Source organism: Eriocheir sinensis, chromosome 67, assembly GCF_024679095.1.
Source record: "Eriocheir sinensis breed Jianghai 21 chromosome 67, ASM2467909v1, whole genome shotgun sequence".
Taxonomy (NCBI): domain Eukaryota; kingdom Metazoa; phylum Arthropoda; class Malacostraca; order Decapoda; family Varunidae; genus Eriocheir; species Eriocheir sinensis.
This window is the reverse complement of record NC_066575.1, coordinates 6,336,526-6,356,777: the sequence shown is the minus strand read 5'-3', so window position 1 is coordinate 6,356,777 and position 20,252 is coordinate 6,336,526. Positions and strand designations below refer to the sequence as shown.

Sequence of the window (20,252 nt, the reverse complement as noted above, 5' to 3'; positions counted from 1 at the left end):
GTGTGAGTGAGGAGAATATTAGTGGTGAAAATAGAGGATACATGGAACGGAATACGATGAGATTAGACAAAATGAATAACACAAACGATGTAATTATAAAGAATGAGATTTGAATAGCAAGACGAAAAGAAGAGTAAATGAATGAAAGACGGAAGTAGTAGTGACGTCAGTAAGCAGATGAAGGAGATAAAGAAAAAATAAGTATGAAGCCTGAAAAATGCTCGTAACAGGAACCACAAACGCTGGATAATACGAATTTTTAGGGCTGGTATTACGAGACACCTTCCCATATCACATCAGCAATTTCTAAAGGTCAAAGAGGGGATCAATCTGGTTCTAATGAGTGTTTCTTTAGGTTCATGGTACAGAGGAAGAGTCACACTACCACCCAGCGTTACCAGATTGTTATACTTAGCTTCTTTTGTTTCCCAATTTCCAACCCAAAAACTGTCTCCTCCACCCCGATAACGAGATTTATTTGTAGTTATCGTTGAAATGGTTAACTATTGGTGTGTTTTTTAGTGATAGTTATGGGTCAGAAGCCGGTAAATACGAGGCTTTGAGTACGATAATTATAATCTGGCAACGATGCTACCACCAGGGTCATAAAACTACTACTGGAAATGCCCACAACTCCTACGAAAGCCTTGTCAAATATGTTCTTGGGCGGCGAAATGTCTCGTAACACGACTCTAGTTTGTCACCCGACGCCGCGCAACCTCAGTAAGCTATATCACCAGAAGCAACGTTTGGCATCTTTAATTTGTATTCAGCGTGTTGTGGGTATTGTCCTCGGTAGGTTTCCTTTGCCGTAAGAGTAAGGTTGGTATTCTACGACACTTTCGCTTCTCAAATGAGCTAATTCTGAAGGTCAAAGAAGGGGGCAGTCGGGTTGCAATGAGTGTTTCTTCAGGTTCATGGTATAGAGGAAGAGTCACACTACCACCAGGGCGATAAAACTACTCCTGGAAATGCTTAAAACTCCTACGAACGCCTTGTCAAATATGTGAACTTGGACGACAAAATGTTTAGTAATATGGCCCTGGGTACTTGTCATTCACACGGCGCCAGCAGCGGGCCAGGTAGCAATAATCTCTCCCCCTTTACCCCCCGCTCGGTTAGTCAGCAGTGTTGCCAGTTTGTTTTGCATTACTAAATTTGTCCAGATTGAGTAATGGAAAATCTGTTTGGTAATCAGTTGTATAGGACCTGAATAACGGACTTCTTGCTTCTATTTGGAGGGCATAACTACTTTTTTTTACTCTAGTCTAGCTACCGACTTACTCTGGGCCAAGCAAGGGGTTATTGTCCAGATTGAGTAATGGAAAATCTGTTTGGTAATCAGTTGTATAGGACCTGAATAACGGACTTCTTGCTTCTATTTGGAGGGCATAACTACTTTTTTTTACTCTAGTCTAGCTACCGACTTACTCTGGGCCAAGCAAGGGGTTATACCATAGAATCCTTGAGACAAACGGACCGGTAAGTGCAGAAAAAGTAAAGTTGGGGACATATCGTCACCTTCGTAAACAAGCCGCCTAAGTAATTATTTTCTAATTTTCAGGAAATCAGAAAAGAACTGTCATTATCTCATTTGGCTTAAGATTTAGGCAGAAACGAAAAGGCCACTTCTAGAACACTCAAACCCTGAATGACGAAGGCAACTGTACAATAATGGAAGTCGCATGTTAAAAAATTGATGTAGAGAAAAACCTGGAAATCGCTGAAAAATGACTTAGGCGATTATTTTATGAGGGTGACGATATGGTAAAGCTGCGCGTGGCCTCGGCGCTCATCTCCGTCCTATTGGTCCTTGCACCCGTGGTGGATGAGAACCCACTGTTCCCAGGCACAGGGCAAGGCAATATCATCCGGGTTATCATAGTTTAGCTTCCCCAGGTTTCTCCAGGTACCCAGTTATCAACCAGCCCTGAGAGGGATAGTAAACAACTGGGTGGGCTGAACGTCGACTCTCCAGGCCGAAAAAAAAAATTAATCAAGTTTTCATGAGTTATTTTTACGTTCAGAGTACAGCAGAAGGGTCGAACTACCACCAGGATCATAAAAGCACCTCTGGAAATACCCATATCCCATACGAAAACCCAGGCCCGCGGAGTCGTAGCTAGGCGTGCTAACCGGCTAACCACCAAAGAGTCACTATTAGGCTGCTCGATTCAGTTAGATTCCACAGCCAAAAAATAATAGCATCATTAACCTGGTAGCAGCGGGGATCATGTTTCTTAAAGGCCCCTCCAAGCGAGAAAAATGAGAAAAAATCATCACTCACACAAACCATTTCATAATATATATATCAACGGTTTTGTGATCAGTTTATGCATCATCTATTTTGGGGGGTTTATATCAAAGCAAAAATGTGGCCCGTCGCTGGTACACGGTAAAGCCACAAATTTGGCCTGTCGCTGCTACCGGGTTAAGTCATTCATTCCACTGTATGAATAACAGATTAACAGAAAAATAAACAGAAAATACTTAATTACGGATTTTTGGTAATGGAAACTGATGAATTTGGTGGTAAGTCTACGTCCCGGGCCTGTATTCATAGAGCTTCTCAGAGACTTTTAACGATTCCCAGCGGCTCACCAAACCTCCGAGTCACTAACAGTAAAAACCTTGCGAGCAACGTTCCCAAATTATCGTACTCAAAACATTGCATTTATCAGTACCAGGGCTCGAAATTTTCCTACCCACACAGATAACGAAGTTCCAGTTAAAGTTATCGCTAAAAGCATTACTTCTTGGTGTTTGTTTGCGATAGCTGTGAGTCAGAAACCGGAAAATACAATGTGCTGAGTGGCTGAATACGATAATTTGGTAACCCTGCTTGCGAGTCGATGAAGGTCGATGAAGGTAGCAGACTTGAAATGACTGCTGGCAAAAAGTATAGGAATTCACAACAGACTTACATACTCCTCTTCTAATCACTCTTTGCATATCCCGGCAAAAAGTACGAAATCAGAACAAACCTACTCTTCAAATCTCTCATTGTTTATCCTGCAATGCCATATTCTCAAAACGTACCAGGTTCCCACTTTGGCTGTTTTCTAAGGCCACAGAAGAATAACTGGGTTTCCATGGGTGTTTTTTTCCCCTTCATGATGCAGAAGAGTATAACTATCATCAACATCACCAAACAGTCCACGGATATCCCTACAATTTCCACGAGGCTTTACTGACGGGCAAGTGAACAGAGGCACCGATACGTTTGATAATATAAGTCATTTTTTCAGGATTTATATATTCACCCCCACGATTTATTTTTGCCTCTCATGTGTTTGTTGATCATGGTATCTAAAAATAAGTTCCCAGTTGTATAATATTCGGTATTTTCGTGTGGTTGTCGAAGTGCTCAAATCTGCATCCCTTCCGTGTGTGCCTACTTGTCGCAACCACACCGAGCCGTTCCACCACACCCAAACCACACCACCAAAGCCACACCCATGTTCCAGCCACCATCACCACCACCACCACTACCACCAAAACCACACCCATGTCACCACCACCACCACCACCAAAGCCACACCCATGTCACCACCACCACCACCACCACCACCACCACCAAAACCACACCCATGTCACCACCACCACCACCACCACCACCACCACCAAAACCACACCCATGTCACCACCACCACCACCACCACCACCACCACCACCACCAAAACCACACCCATGTCACCACCACCACCACCACCACCTGCGCCAGACCACCACCACCACCACCACCACCACCAAAACCACACCCATGTCACCACCACCACCACCACCACCACCAAAACCACACCCATGTCACCACCACCACCACCACCACCACCAAAACCACACCCATGTCACTACCACCACCACCACCACTACCACCACCAAAACCACACCCATGTCACCACCACCACCACCACCACCACCAAAACCACACCCATGTCACCACCACCACCACCACCACCACCACCACCACCAAAACCACACCCATGTCACCACCACCACCACCACCACCACCACCACCACCAAAACCACACCCATGTCACCACCACCACCACCACCACCAAAACCACACCCATGTCACCACCACCACCACCACCACCAAAACCACACCCATGTCACCACCACCACCACCACCACCACCACCACCACCACCAACGCCACACCCATGTCCCCACCACCACCACCACCACCACCACCACCACCACCACCACCAACGCCACACCCATGTCCCCACCACCACCACCACCACCAACGCCACACCCATGTCCCCACCACCACCACCACCACCACCACCACCACCACAGCAACCCCCATGTCACCTACACCACCACCAACAACACCTCCACAACCAGATCCCGTCCACCACCACCACCACCACCACCAACGCCACACCCATGTCCCCACCACCACCACCACCACCACCACCACCACCAACGCCACACCCATGTCCCCACCACCACCACCACCACCACCACCACCAACGCCACACCCATGTCACCACCACCACCACCACCACCAAAGCCACACCCATGTCACCACCACCACCAACAACAACAACGCCACACCCATGTCACCACCACCACCACCACCAACGCCACACCCATGTCCCCACCACCACCACCACCACCACCACCACCCCTACCGCCACATTCATTCCACAACAACGATCACCACAGTAACCACTCCTTCCCCTCCTTTCCCCCACATTCCTTCCCCTCCATTTCAAGACTCGCTCACCTGCTCACCTGCGCACACCACCACCACCACCACCACCTGTTTCACGCCATTCGCTGCCCAATCTACAACCTTGAACGTGTGCAAGGAACGCTCCCCCCCCCTCTCCCCCCGCCCCCCAATCACCGGAAAATGGGAAATGATATGTAACGGTGGGAGACCTTGAGATATCGGCTGTGCGTGGCTGTAAGGAGGAGTAGGTAAAGGAGGAGTATAGGAGGAGGAGTTGGTGCATATAGACTTGTAAGGGCGAATTCAGACTGTGCTATACCAAGGACAGGCCGCAAAACAGCTTAGATATGCGCATTTCAGACATCAGCATTGTCTCCACACCCTCACAGTTGACAAGGGGAGAAGGAGGAGGGGGTGGCAGAAGGAGGGGAGGGAGAGAGAAGGCTGCACTGAAAGGGTTATATGTACCGACTCGATATAACGTCGGATTTGGTACTCCGAACAAATTGCCTTCGACGTTCACTAATGTTTGGCGCTAAATAGGAAGCTGATGGGTTGGAAAGTGTGCTGAAAAGAAAGCCTATCGTTCAGAAAGTGAGAGTGAGTGATGAAAATATTGTAAAGTTGATTATGAGCAAATTTTAAGTGGCTGCATGATGGTAGATTTGCATTCTGTGTTTATAAAACTAAAATATATAATCTCTCTCTCTCTCTCTCTCTCTCTCTCTCTCTCTCTCTCTCTCTCTCTCTCTCTCTCTCTCTCTCTCTCTCTCTCAAGCATTACACTTGGCAACCCACGCCCGAGGAGAATGAGTGCGCTAATGACTGTGGGGTGGACGCCTGCAACAACACGAGATGAAAATGCTTAGTTGTAAGGTTGTGCAGACCAGTAGATAATGCCATTTCGGTACATTTTGCTGTCATTTCGTACTTTTCACAGGTGCAGTATGTTATTGAGTACTTCATAAAAAAAGACAAGAATAAAAAGGCCCGAGTTGCAAGCAAGTATACTAAGTGGCAACACTGTTAAACCTTCAGTACATAGCCTCTACGCAGGTCGCAGTAAAGTGTCTCCCTGCTGGTGAGTCAAGGCTTGCACTGTCTCGCTGCGTCCTCCCTCACTCTGACCAACGTCCACTCACGACAGCTGGCCACTCTCTACGTACCCTTCTTCAGCATCTGATTGCTGATTGCGAAGCTAAGTCCTTACATCTTATATAGGCCTACATAGATTAGGGACCCTCCTGCCCGTAATCGGCCATGCAACACAAATCTCTTTATCGGCAAGCATAATAAGAACGGATGAACGGAATGTGCTAGTGCCACCTCGACCCCTTGTGCCCCATCCACGCCTCCCCTCGGTGCTAACTTTGAGCCCTCAGCGTCAGGCAATCAGCACCCATTTAATAAGGTCTGAGGGTATTTTAGAGCAAATTCAATCAGGACACCTGTCCTCCCGAAATTGACCTCTCTTTCGGCCATCTCTTTTTTTTTCTGTGGGAGCAGCGAGTAGCGGGCTTTTTTTAAATTATCGTTTCCTTTTTTTTGTGCCCTTGAGCTGTCCCCTCTGTTGTTAAAAAAAAAAACTCAATTAAAGTCTAAGTTTCGCGTTGAGTCAATGCGCCAAGCCCGGCCGTCTGGTGAACCCGATTTAAGCTGTGTGATCGAGGTAGCTGCAGACAACAACGAGTGATTGTTATCTAGAATGGAGGAAGAAAGGAAAAAAAGCATCAAAAAGTATAGGAAATCCAGAGGGGGGTATAAATCAGCAATTACCATACTGACTAAGAACTTAGATGAGTTCTTGAAACGAGCTTCCCCTGACGAAATCAGAGAAAGGAAGAATGCCATTGAAAGCAAGCTGGAGAAAATAGAAAGGTTAAATGAGGCCTTGTATGAAATTTGTAATAAGGATGAACTCGCAGCGGAAAAAGCGGCAGTCGCGAAGTATTTCTCGGATGTCCAGGTAATGATAGCAAGGCTGGAACGCCATGAAGAAAGAAATGCACAGCCCAACGTTACTGTACCTCCCTTTGACGGAAATCCAACAAACTGGGTTAGCTTTTGGGACGCATTCAAACGTTCAGTGCATGAAAACGATAACTTGACTGGCGCCCCAAAACTAGCCGCCCTCAAAGGACTAGTAACTGGTGAAGATAAGGAACTCATTCAAAGATCTGAGCCAGAATCCTCAAACTATGATGATGCCATTAACTTGCTGAAAGACAAAAGAAGCATCAGAAAGGTAGCTTTGGTGACCGAGTTCTGTAGCCTCCCATCATTCGGTAATGCGCCACAAGGGGAGAGTTTTCATGATTCAGCCACACGTCTCTTGCAAGGAATTGAAGAAGAAAATATAACAAGGGAGGAGATGTGTGCCATTATTCTGTTCAATAAGATACCCTCACCTTTAAAGAAATATGTGAAGAGAGATTTCAACGACGGAGTTATGGATTGCCAACAATTGCTTGAGAGGCTTCACCAAAATAGCCGGAAACATTCGGGAGCATTTAGAGAAACATAGCTTAATTCACGACTCATAAGAACATAAGAACATAAGAACGCAGGAGTCTGCAAGAGGCCGGTAGGCCTGTACGAGGCAGCTCCTTTGACCCTAAGCTCCCGTGTATCTAACCCCACCTAATATCGCTGTCCATGAATTTATCTAGTCTATTTTTGAATGTGACAATTGTATTGGCACTCACCACATGACTGCTAAGCCTATTCCACTCATCCACCACCCTGTTAGTAAACCAATTTTTGCCTATGTCCCTGTTGAATCTGAATTTATCCAGTTTAAACCCGTTACTTCGTGTCCTACCCGGTTCTCTTACCAACAAAACCTTATCCATATATAAACCTCGATCATGTCTCCACGCACCCTTCGCCTTTCTAGAGAATGCAAGTTTAACTGTTTGAGTCTTTCCTCGTATGGCAAGTTTCTCAACCCCTGAATCATCTTAGTCATCCTCCTCTGCACCGATTCTAACATTTTGATATCCATTCTATAGTAGGGTGACCAGAACTGAACCGCATAGTCAAGATGAGGTCTAACTAATGCTAAATATAGTTTGAGGAAGACTTCGGGGCTTCTGTTGCTTACGCTCCTTGAAATAAATCCCAGTACCCTATTAGCTCGATTTCTAGCTTGAATGCATTGTGCCCTTGGACGGAGATCAGAGCTCACTAAGACCCCTAAATCCCTCTCGCACCCAGACCTACTTATGAGAGTGTCATTTAAGCAATAGTTATGTGAGGGGTTGTTCCTACCTACACTCAGAATACTGCACTTCCCTACATTGAACTCCATCTGCCATTTATCCGCCCAGTCATATAATCTGTTGAGTTCACCTTGGAGAATACTAGCGTCCTGATCCGACTCAATTACTCTACCGATCTTGGTATCATCTGCAAATTTACTGACATCACTACATCGCAGCATGGGTTCACAAAAGGTAGGTCATGCCTCACCAATCTCTTGTCCTTCTACAATAAAGTATTTGAGGCGGTTGACAGAGATGAAAATTATGATGTAATCTATCTTGATTTTAGTAAAGCGTTTGACAAAGTTCCTCACCAACGACTATTGCTTAAATTACAGGCTCACGGAGTAGAGGGTAAAGTTTTGAGCTGGGTCAAGGCGTGGCTTAGCAATAGGAAGCAAAGAGTGCAAATCAATGGTAAAAGATCTGACTGGGGATGTGTTACGAGTGGGGTCCCACAAGGTTCGGTATTAGGTCCACTTTTGTTTATTATTTATATCAATGACTTAGATACAGGAATTAGTAGTGATGTTAGTAAATTTGCAGATGATACCAAGATCGGTAGAGTAATTGAGTCGGATCAGGACGCTAGTATTCTCCAAGGTGAACTCAACAGATTATATGACTAGGCGGATAAATGGCAGATGGAGTTCAATGTCATGTGGTGAGTGCCAATACAATTGTCACATTCAAAAATAGACTAGATAAATTCATGGACAGCGATATTAGGTGGGGTTAGATACACGGGAGCTTAGGGTCAAAGGAGCTGCCTCGTACAGGCCTACCGGCCTCTTGCAGACTCCTGCGTTCTTATGTTCTTATGTTCTTTAATCGGTGGAAAAGAAGCCATGAAATAATATGTAAACACACATTAAACAAAACAAGATGTATTATTTTAGTCTTTTCATGTGTCATAATTATACTAACATATTATTGAATTTGAAGGTAATATAAATGACACAGTAATCACGTCAGCAGGGCGAGGCACCTCCCAGTCCCTGCCTCGCCCGCACGCGAAGCATCTCGTGTTCTGCCTTACAACTCTATTCAGTAGGTTTCCGGCAAATGGAAATCTTACCTATTCATTCTTCCATCATTTTTTGCTCTGTTTCTTACATTTAAATGCTTTGTACATTATAGTGGAGCTTAGCACAAATAGTTTTACTTATACTTTTTTCACCTTAAGGAGTATTTCATTTATCATTGTAAAATACTGACATTATTACTGATGAAGGAATTCCTCTTTTTTTTTTTAGATTTAAAGTTATATACATGAAATGTCAAATATATATATATATATATATATATATATATATATATATATATATATATATATATATATATATATATATATATATATATATATATATATATATATATATATATATATATATATATATATATATATATATATATATATATATATATATATATATATATATATATATATATATATATATATATATATATATATATATATATATATATATATATATATATATATATATATATATATATATATATATATATATACACAACACGCTCTTCGTGCGTGTCTCCGCAGTGCTCATCTCCGTCGCACAGCCCTTCAGCCTGTAAGAACCCATACCCTCGGGAAACAAGGCCAGTGTAACATTACCACAGTTTACCTTCACGAGGTTTCCCCGCGTATTCGTCGAACCCGAAAGGGAGGATGAATAGCTGGGTGGGCTGCATGCCGACAGCCCAGCTCGGGAGTCGAACCCGGGTCCGCGGATTTGTAGCTAACCACTGCACCACGGACTAATTTGCAGACTCAGTTACATCAAGATCAGCTCGTTTGATCCATATGATTGGCACTCGGGTACCTTCAAGAAATCACCCGCCGCGCCATCTAAACTTTGCTCTTTGGAGTGCAATCGCGCCTTTGTCTCTTTACCATCGGCTCTTCAGAGCGTCAACACCGCCACGCTCGCTGCTTCAGCCTTACCACCGACCACGTTTGCTAGCCCCTCTATACGCCTCTTCAATAGCTGATGGCCGATTACTAAGCCAAGTGCCATATTCTCAAACGCTTTCGGCTCACAACAAATGTTTCCAAATTCCACAAAGATTAGTCGAGTTCTCATTGGTGTTATTTATGATTCCTGGTACAAAAGAAGGGTCAGACTACCACTAGGGTCAAAGAAGTACTCCTGGAAATGCCCCAAAACTCCTACGAAAGTCATGTCAAATGTGTGAGCTTGGGTGCCGAAATGTATATGAGAAGCTGGCCCGGGTCCCTACATCTTATATAGGCCTACATAGATTAAGGATTCTTCTACCCGTGATTGGCCGGGCGACACAAATCCCTTTTTCGGTAAGCATAGAAAGAACTGATGAGGAAGCTAATGTGAAAATCTTCCTTGCATCTTGTTTCTTTGTTTTCCCTCATCGTGTTTCTATCAAGTCCTCCTTCTTTCTTCCCCTCACGTCTTTCCCTAATTTCCTGTGCATTACCTTCCCCTCCATCACATGCACACACCTCTACCCTCCTTCCTCCTCTTCCACAATCACTCTTAATCAAGTTTTCATGAGTGTTTTTTTTCACGTTCAGGGTACAGCAGAAGGGTCGAACTACCACCAGGATCATAAAAGCACCTCTCGAAATACCCATAACCCCTACGAAAACCCTTTCAAATGCGAGTGTTTAACCCCTTGGATGCGGATTTCCTACAAGAAGACATCACCAAGCTACAGAAGTGGAACAAAAAGTGGCTGCTCCAATTTAGTGAAGAAAAATGTGAGGTCATTCATCTTGGAAGGGGAAATCCAGCATACCAATACCACATGGGAAACACCCCACTATCCACCACAGAGGCACGGAAAGACCTGGGAGCATATGTTACTAGGCTACCAGTGAAGGGATATCCAGCACACCAATACCACATGGGAAACACTCCACTACCCACCACAGAGGCACAGAAAGACCTGGGAGCATATGTTACCAGGCTACCAGTGAAGGGATATCCAGCACACCAATACCACATGGGAAACACTCCACTACCCACCACAGAGGCACAGAAAGACCTGGGAGCATATGTTACCAGGCTACCAGTGAAGGGATATCCAGCACACCAATACCACATGGGAAACAATCCACTACCCACCACAGAGGCACAGAAAGACCTGGGAGCATATGTTACCAGGCTACCAGTGAAGGGATATCCAGCACACCAATACCACATGGGAAACACTCCACTACCCACCACAGAGGCACAGAAAGACCTGGGAGCATATGTTACCAGGCTACCAGTGAAGGGATATCCAGCACACCAATACCACATGGGAAACACTCCACTATCCACCACAGAGGCACAGAAAGACCTGGGAGCATATGATACCAGGCTACCAGTGAAGGCGAAATCCGTACCAATCCTTCCTTTCACTGTCATCCCATCCCCCCCTCCATTTTTTTTACATCAAAGGAAGGAGTTCAAGGGCAAAACAAAGAAATGATAATGGAGGAAAAATAAAGCCCGCTAATCACTCCCCCTATAGAGTTAGAAGAGTAGCCAAGAGGTGTCACTTTCGGATGGTCTTCATAATAGTCTTCAAACCCCTTTTGTCTCGTCTCATTTCCCTTCTCATCGATTCCTCTACTTCTTGTTTTACTTTACTTACTTTTTTCCTCTTTCCCGTCACTCTTATAGCCGTTCCACTTTTTTTCCACCTTCCCGTCACTTTTATACCCGTTCCACTTTTTCTTCCTTCCCGTTCCACTTTTCCCTCCTTCCCACCCGTTCCACTTTTTCTTCCTTCCCGTTCCACTTTTCCCTCCTTCCCACCCGTTCCACTTTTTCTTCCTTCCCGTTCCACTTTTCCCTCCTTCCCACCCGTTCCACTTTTTCTTCCTTCCCGTTCCACTTTTCCTCCTTCCCACCCGTTCCACTTTTCCCTCCTTCCCGTCGCTTTTATACCCGTTCCACTTTTTTTCCTCCTTCCCGTCGCTTTTATACCCGTTCCACTTTTTTTCCTCCTTCCCCGTTCCCTCCGCAGCCTCCTTTCCCCGTCATTCTTTATCTATCTCTTATCCACTTCTTACACCCCCAATTTATCTCTATAGCCGCCTCCCTCAACCTCTACCTACTCCACCGTTCCCTCCACCTTCTCCTGTCACGCCTAATCTAGTTATTTTACGCCTCTTTTACTTTCTTATCCTATACCCTCTACCCCTATCTACCTCTAATGTCCTCTACGTCATTTCTTCCTCCTCCTTTCCCCTTTCCCTGTCACACCCCACCCATCAGTTCCCCCACTCACTGTCACCTTCCGTCCCATATCCTTGTTCATTTCCCCCGTCAGAGCGTCACACACACACACCCTCCCCTCCCCCCCTCCGTCCTTCAGGGATGAACGCAGCAGAATCAGTGAGTCCTACTTCCTCTGAGTGTGTGTGTATATGTGTGTATGTGTGTTTGTGTGTGTCCAGGGCGTCGGATGTTGAAAAAAAAGGGTGTCATGGGGAGCGGAGTGACAGGAGAGGGTTGTCATGGGGGAGGAGAGCGTCGGGGAGGGGAGGGATGGGGACTGTTGGGGAAGCAAATGAAGGAGAAACAATGGGATGTAGAGTATTGGGGAGGAAGCTGTGGAGTTAGGGATCGTGGGTGTGAGGGGAAAGGGGGATGTTAGCGACGAGATGGGGGATACTGGGGTGATGGGTGTTTGAGGGGGAGGGGATGAAGGGGAAGAAGGAGGGAATGGAGGAAAGAGAGGGGAGAGGTGGTGAGGAAGGTAGCGGAGAGAAGAGAGAGGGAAGAAAACGGAGGTAGGCAGATAAGGAAAGGGAGGCATTGAACAGACGGATAGGGAAGAGACGGCGAAGAAATGGATGAAGGAAGGAAGAGAGAGAGAGAGAGAGAGAGAGAGAGAGACAACACCGCGATCACCTCGACTTCATGGTTCTTCAAGGGAGTTTCGAGCCATTAGGTGACGAGATTCTGCTTACTGGATCGCCAACTCCAACAGATAGATGGATAAGCACTGGACGCGGTGCTGTTAAGAGGCTTGTACTACAGCTACGTCGTGAAGGTCGTGCATAAACTCAAGCTGAACCGAATGAAGAAAAGCTTGAAGGCCACTGCTCCACCACCTCCGGCACACACACACACACACACACACACACACACTGTCCAAGTTATCAAATGCGTAGAACACTTCATGAATGCATCTGCTTATGAGAGGCAGTGCTGGCTACCAAGATACTCGCCTGAGGCAACACAAAAAACGTGAAAGAAGAGCCTGGCGGAGCGGCGCCCGGTAAACACGCAGTATTCAGAGGGTCGGGAAATCCTGCCCTTTAGGGTGAGGCTCAGCTGGCGTTACGCGAGCAAGATTGATGCACAGCTTTATTATTTTTTTTTTTTTTAGGTGCTGCCTGTTGTGCCGGTAGGCTCTCTTGAGGGGTTTCTTGGACGGCCCAGCCCGTTAGTGGTGCAGGCGTATTCTATTTGTAGTGGTTGCCGTGATGTATGACTCTTTGCTTGGCCCATGCTGCCCCCGGTGCTCCTCTTGACCCAAGTCGCTGAAGTCACTCGGCGATGGTTGAAAAATCAGCGTGTTTTGGTGTAATAGTAATAATAATAAAATCAACGACAGTAACAATAACAATACTATTAATAACGTGTCCTCGTGGCAGCGTGTAGGTGACGGAGCAGCTCAGTGCTTGGCAGAGGCCTCCCTTGGCGCTGGGCGTCGACCAAGGATTCTAGACTCCTTGGCGTCGACGTGGCGTGGCCGCTTCGCAGGCCGTTTACTCCTGCCGCGGCTCACGTCCCGGACGTTGCCTAACGCGAGGGGCGGCGCCGAGGCCTCGTCAGCCCGCCACGGCCCAGAGGCTGCGGGAGGGGCCGCGTGGCGGGGAGCGCACGAGCCGGGTGTTGTGCGACGCTCAAAAGGTGACGCAGGAACCTCCCCGGCACAGTACAGGCGTCGCCTTCCTCAGCCAGTGCCGCGCAGCCTTCATGATGCAGGTAACCCTCTTGCTACGCCCGCCATTCTCTTCCCTCAGTGAGAAGAGAATGGCGCAGCGGTGGAGGAGCGGAAACACTGAGGCATCATCATAAACACACCACGTCGCTTCGACAACTCCATTATGTATTATTACTGCCATTGTTACTTTTTGTGGGTGGTTCAGAATTCGTTACATCTCTCTCTCTCTCTCTCTCTCTCTCTCTCTCTCTCTCTCTCCGTTATATCTCGGTTCCTCTCAACGTGACGTTTCAGGTGACGGAGCGTCCTGGCCAGAGACATGTGACGGTGCTGGCGGCGGTGGTGGTGGCGGCGTGGGCGGCCTCCTGCCTGCCCGGTGCCCACGCCCTCAAGCTCTGGGTGGATCCCCGAGGCTACTTCCAGTATCTAGTGAGTCCCTGAACACCATGAGTCCCTTCATCTCGCCGGCTATAACATAGTAGTCTGTTCCATGCTGGATTTTGACATACGATGCAATGATTGAGCGGTATGGAAAAAATATCGCCAATGCAACTCAAGTTTTCTCCGTCCCTGCGTGGCAGATGACGAAGGAGTGCTTTGGGGAGGAGGTCGCCTTGCAGCAGGAGAAGGAGGCGATGCAGCACGCCGAGTACTGTGCACGCCAAGCCCAGGGGAAGGACCCTGCCAAGTCTGTGGCCACCATCAAGCAGGTGAGTGTTCCGGGAGTCTCGGGGGAAGAGCTCTCTCCAGTTGTAAAGCCCCTTGACCACGTGAGTAGCCTTGCGGGCCTGAGAAATGAAGCATACGTAACCTGCAGCGCCTCTACCTGGTGCGTTGGAAGGGGGATTTTTTTGGGGGGGGGTTTCTTGTGCAAAAATGGGCCTGCTCTTTACTCTTAGGGTCTATTAGTTAATCTCTCTCTCTCTCTCTCTCTCTCTCTCTCTCTCTCTCTCTCTCTCTCTCTCTCTCTCTCTCTCTCTCTCTCTCTCTCTCTCGTGTGTGTGTGTGTGTGTGTGTGTGTATTATCAGCTCTTCATTATCTTTTTTTATCTATTTAAAATATATATTGTTTACTCTCTCTCTCTCTCTCTCTCTCTCTCTCTCTCTCTCTCTCTCTCTCTCTCTCTCTCTCTCTCTCTCTCTCTCTCTCTCTCTCTCTCTCTCTCTCTCTCTCTCTCTCTCTCTCTCTCTCTCTGTGTGTGTGTTCGTTGACAATAAGGGCGACCATTTCTCGCATCGGCTCTTGAACTTTCCGCGTGAGTGTGTGCACACGTGCGGAAAAGATCGGTGTGCAGAGTAATGTCATGCAATGTGGGTGAGAGAGCTCCGGCATAATGTCTTCCATGGCCTCAGTTCACATCCGCTCCCCGTCCGTGGTGGCAGGAGCGGGCCACAGTGCGCACAGATACCCATAGACTTTTCTTCTCGTCTCTACAGAACGTCATCCATCTCAAGGGTGACTATGGCGGCATCAACCACACACCAGCCAGAAGGGTAAGTGGACGATGGCACGAAGGTGTGTGTGTAACGTTGTAACGATGACCGTGTGCGAGTGTAACTTTGTAGTACCTTCATAATGCTGTGTGTGTGTGTGTGTGTGTGTGTGTGTCCCTCTTGTAACCTACATCTTTATTGTGTCCTAATGATTAGATTGTGTGATAGATTACTGCAATGCCGCGTGTAATATTTTTATGTTATTAGTTCTTACTGCGCTCTCTCTCTCTCTCTCTCTCTCTCTCTCTCTCTCTCTCTCTCTCTCTCTCTCTCTCTCTCTCTCATCTTGCTCTTGTACTTACATAATATATTATAGTCATCTCATTCACACACACACACACACACACACACAGCGAGCGCGGTTTCCACACTTCTCTAATAATTCTCTCTCTCTCTCTCTCTCTCTCTCTCTCTCTCTCTCTCTCTCTCTCTCTCTCTCTCTCTCTCTCTCGCTCGCTCGCTCTGGGAAGACTGTCGCCGGGTCCACCTTTGTGCTTCTTCGCTTTTTATCCTGACGAGAGAAACGCAGCGTTGTGAACCTCTGCTCCTCGTGGAGTGTTTCCGTTTCAGCAAATTCACCATGAAACGTAAAAACAAACATTACCTTGAAGTGTGAGCTACACGAAATTATATGTTTCACAGGAAAAATGAAAATAATGTAAGGCGCAGCGATGACATAGTGAATCATGAGATGGACACCAGCAAATGATGACCTGGGCGATGCAACAGTCAAATAAATGCTTGAACAGAGATGTTTTATAAGACAAAAGACAAAAGAAACTTTCGTCATTGTAAATTTAGTCTGAATGTGGGGCTCTTCAATATAAGCAACACAATGCTGGAAAACTTTGGGATAGCCCTTTGTCATGCAGACGGCTAGTAACGACTGATTCGGATTCTCTCTCTCTCTCTCTCTTTCCTGTGGTATCTGTGGTATGTTTATTTCTCCTTGAGCAGGTATATTTGTAAAGCCCTCTTTCCCCCACACAGTCACTGGTGAATCTGCCCAGGAACCCCACGCTGGAGGCCGATGTTCGCTCTCTCTCTCTCTTTCCTGTGGTAACTGGTATGTTCATCTCGATCTTCTTGAGCAGATATATTTGTAAAGCCGTCTTTCCCCCACACAGTCACTGGTGAATCTGCCCAGGAACCCCACGCTGGAGGCCATGATCTGCAACCTCCGACAATTCAGACTGGTGGGTGTCTCGTCCCCCGGTTGTCTCTTACTCAACGTTGCCAGATTGTCGTACTCAGCTTCTCATTTTTCCCGATTTCAGGCTAAACAATGTCCCACCCACAAAAGTAACGATACCTATCCATATTTATTGCTAAAAGTGTTAATTATAGAGCTTCTTTTGCAGTCATTGTGCGTTAGAAATGGGAAAATATAGTTTGGTGAGTAGTGAGTACGATATCGTGGCATCCCTGCTCTTACCCAGCACCTCGGCCGCTCCCCTCACCCCTCTTGGCCTCCTGTCGCTCCCCTCACTTCTCTCTGTCCCTCTGCCTCTTCTTTCCTTTCCTTACATTATTTTTTAGTCCCGTATGACCTGCATGAGCTACAGTTTCCTATTTGTCCATCATATCCCTCATTTTTTACCTCATTTGTTTACTCCGTTGCATAAGAACAGTTTCCTTTTTGTCTCCTATACCCCATTTTTTACCTCATTTCTTTACTCTTTGTTGCATAAGACTCAATTATCAGTTTCCTTTTTGTCCCTCATATCCCTCATTTTTTACCTCATTTCTTTACTCCGTTGCATAAGACTCAATTATCAGTTTCAGTTGTTACTTTTGCAATGTATGAATAGCTTAGAAGGTCACATGGTATTGCTAATGTGCATCACATTGAAAATATATAACCTTTGAAGGCACAAGTAATACTTCAACCAAAATGAGCATCAAACTACACCAGTAGCTACAACTAAAAACACTAAATACTTTGATGAGAAAGTTTTAGTCTGTTCTTCAAGTGACTGTAAAATACAAATAATATCAGTGTATGAAGGTGATGAAGAAATTATGTAATGTTAACAATACAATCATAGTCCTCACCTCTCTCAGCTGACGGGTGACAACCAAGTGAACGTTACTGCGATTGAAGACCGACTGGGGGCCATGAAGATAGACCCTCAGCTGAAACTTGATCTACTTGAATCGGCCATCCAGTGCAGGCCCTCACTGACAGCCTCGTCCCAGCGTGAGGACAGCTCTGACAGGGCGGCCTTGCTCAGTGCCATGCTGGCTGTGGCTCGCTACCAAGGATGCATTGGCATCAAAACTCACTCCATCTGCAAAGAGTTTGTACGTGGTCGAGTGGCCTCCAAGCTGCACCTGTAAGCAGTCAGAGAGAAGCAAAATTCAAGCAAAGACTATTCCAATTATCAGAACAAATATTTGAATATGTAACTAGGTACAACTTTCCATATGAAACCGTACATTAAGGGGTGTTTCCTCATGCAACCTTTCCTTTATGGTCATCAGATTATGAGAAAAGTATTTTAATAAGGTGCTGGGCGTCTGTTTTCTGTGATTCCGCTGCTGTTTCTCAAGTCTTTCCTTTTAGGAAAAAGATTGTGGCCACTGAAACTTAAATGGTGTTTGCTGGAGTTATGTGATCATTTTGCACCAGACATCAAAATGATACCAAATGAAAATCCTGCATTGCCGGGGGAGGACAAGGCAACTCCAGGTGATTCACAAGCTGCTAAGGCGGCACAAAACAAGCCTCAAAATGGACTTACTCACCTGAGGACATCTGCACCTGGACAAAAATCTGGCAGTCACATGAATAACCTCAAAATTAAAATTGCAACAATAAACATATCGTCTTTCACTGGAAAGGAGGAGAAACTAATTAACACAATGATAAAGAGAAATTTATATGTCTTGGGACTCTCTGAAATACAAGTGAAAGAAGATGTCAGTTTACTCTCTGGTGGCTACAGGCTGTTACATAAGGGCAAAGTGGCCTTCATTTTGTCACCAGAGGCTGCTGAAAGGTCAAGAGGAGTGATCTACAAGGGTCAAAATATCATGTGTGTGGACCTGAGCTTTGAGCACACTGAACTCAGCATCATTCAGACGTATGTTCCAGATAAAGGGAAGCCTGTCCGTGAAAGGGTGATGTTTTATAAGGCACTGCAAGATGTATATAACATGAAAAAATATCGGGACAATGTGATCCTAATGGGAGACTTCAATGGCCATGTAGGGACAGAGAGAAAAGGAAAAGAGTACATTGTTGGGCCCTTTAGTGTTGGAAACATAAATGATCCAGGAAAGCTGCTCATTGAGTTCTGTGCCTCCAACTGTCTCTCAATTATGAATACATTTTTCATGCATGATGAAAAATTCAAGTGGACATGGTACAAACACAATGAAAAATCAATGATTGACTTCATGATATCAAAAAACAAATACTTATTCAGAGATGTTAAAGCCAACCCATATTTGTCATACAACTCTGATCACAGAATGGTGGTGGCTAAATTAAGTGTCAAAAAGCTCCGTCATTTAGCAGAGACTAAGAAAATTTTCAAGCTTGAAAACCTTGCCAATGAAGACTCTGTGAGAGTGCTGAGAGAAAAAGTTAGCATCAGGATGCCAAGAGGAAATGTAGAGAGAGACATTGAAGAAGAATGGGACTTCATGAAAGAAAAATTGAATGTTTTGGCCAAGCGGGTCCTCAAGGAAAAAGACATATACAGGACTAGGAGGAAAAATGCATCGTGGTGGACTGATGACTTAAGAAAATCAAAAGCAGAGGTCTGGAACACAATTGGGAAAGACCTGGAGGATAACATGCTAAGTACCAAACTGTTGGTGTACAGCATGGCTCACTACGAGAAGGGTGGATCACCGCCTTGGTACACACTTGGCGAAGAAAGTGACTCTGATAATACAGAAGCCATTCCAAGGAGATGGCAAAAGTATTTTGAGGCTCTCCTAAATACTGAAGATGTTTTGAATGACCATGAAGCTAATGACAACAATGTATCTGAGATGGAGATCAGCCTACAGGAGACTGAGAGAGCTATACAGTGTATGAATAGTGGACTAGCACCTGGCAATGACCATTTGGCAGCTGAAATATTTCAAAGTATTGGAACAGATGGAGCCAAATGGTTGAGGTATGTCTGTAACATTGCATGGAAGCAGGAAAAAATACCCAGTGACTGGAGAAAGGTAATAATTGCCCCAGTATATAAAACAGTGGAAAATACAGAATGTGGGAGCTACATGGGAGTCTCTACTTTGTCTCACGGTGGCAAAGTGTACGAGAGAATTCTTGAACAGAGACTTAGAGCACAGGTGGAGGAAAAGTTAGGTGAGTGGCAGCATGGGTTCCGGCCTAACAGAAATGCAGTAGACGTAATTTTTTCCATGAGAATGGTGCTTGAAAAAAGCTGGGAATGGAGGCAAAGCAAATACTTGGCATTCATAGCCTTTGACAATATCCCCAGAGAACAAATTTGGAAAGCATTGAATCATAGGGAATATGAAATTGATCCAAAGCTAATAAGAGTAATACAAAGCATGTACAGGCAATTGGATTACAGGTGTGTAAAGAGTAAGGACGCAGACATGCCCGTAGGGATCCACCAAAGTGGTGTGCTGTCGCCTCTGCTCAGCATAATTTTCATGGACTGGTGTTTGAAGGAAATTTGCTCATGTCAAAAGGTAAAAACTTTTGTGCATGCTGGAGATGTGGCTGTTATGGCTGACACAAGAGACTACCTTCAAGCTGCCATTGACAAATGGTGTGATGTCATGACACAAAAAGGAGTACCAATATGTACAAAAAGGACAGTAGTGATGCATGTTGGAAAAGAGAGAAAAAACTTCAATATACACATTGGA

General features: G+C 45.7%; 1 protein-coding gene across 2 annotated transcripts; it reads left to right on the top strand.

Moving 5' to 3' along the window:
* Window positions 1-9,558: 9,558 nt before the first annotated feature.
* Window positions 9,559-19,820, top strand: LOC126988006 (uncharacterized). 2 transcript variants are annotated; one of them, XM_050845741.1, is made up of 7 exons: window positions 10,157-10,284; window positions 13,603-13,936; window positions 14,190-14,324; window positions 14,477-14,605; window positions 15,333-15,389; window positions 16,517-16,585; window positions 17,454-19,820. In XM_050845741.1, exons 2-7 carry the CDS (start codon window positions 13,928-13,930, stop codon window positions 17,727-17,729), a joined length of 675 nt encoding a protein of 224 aa, XP_050701698.1. In that variant the 5' UTR covers window positions 10,157-10,284; window positions 13,603-13,927; the 3' UTR covers window positions 17,730-19,820. The 2 variants fall into 2 exon arrangements, with proteins under 2 accessions (XP_050701697.1, XP_050701698.1); XM_050845740.1 differs by lacking the exon at window positions 13,603-13,936 and having other exon boundaries at window positions 9,559-10,284.
* Window positions 19,821-20,252: the final 432 nt, after the last annotated feature.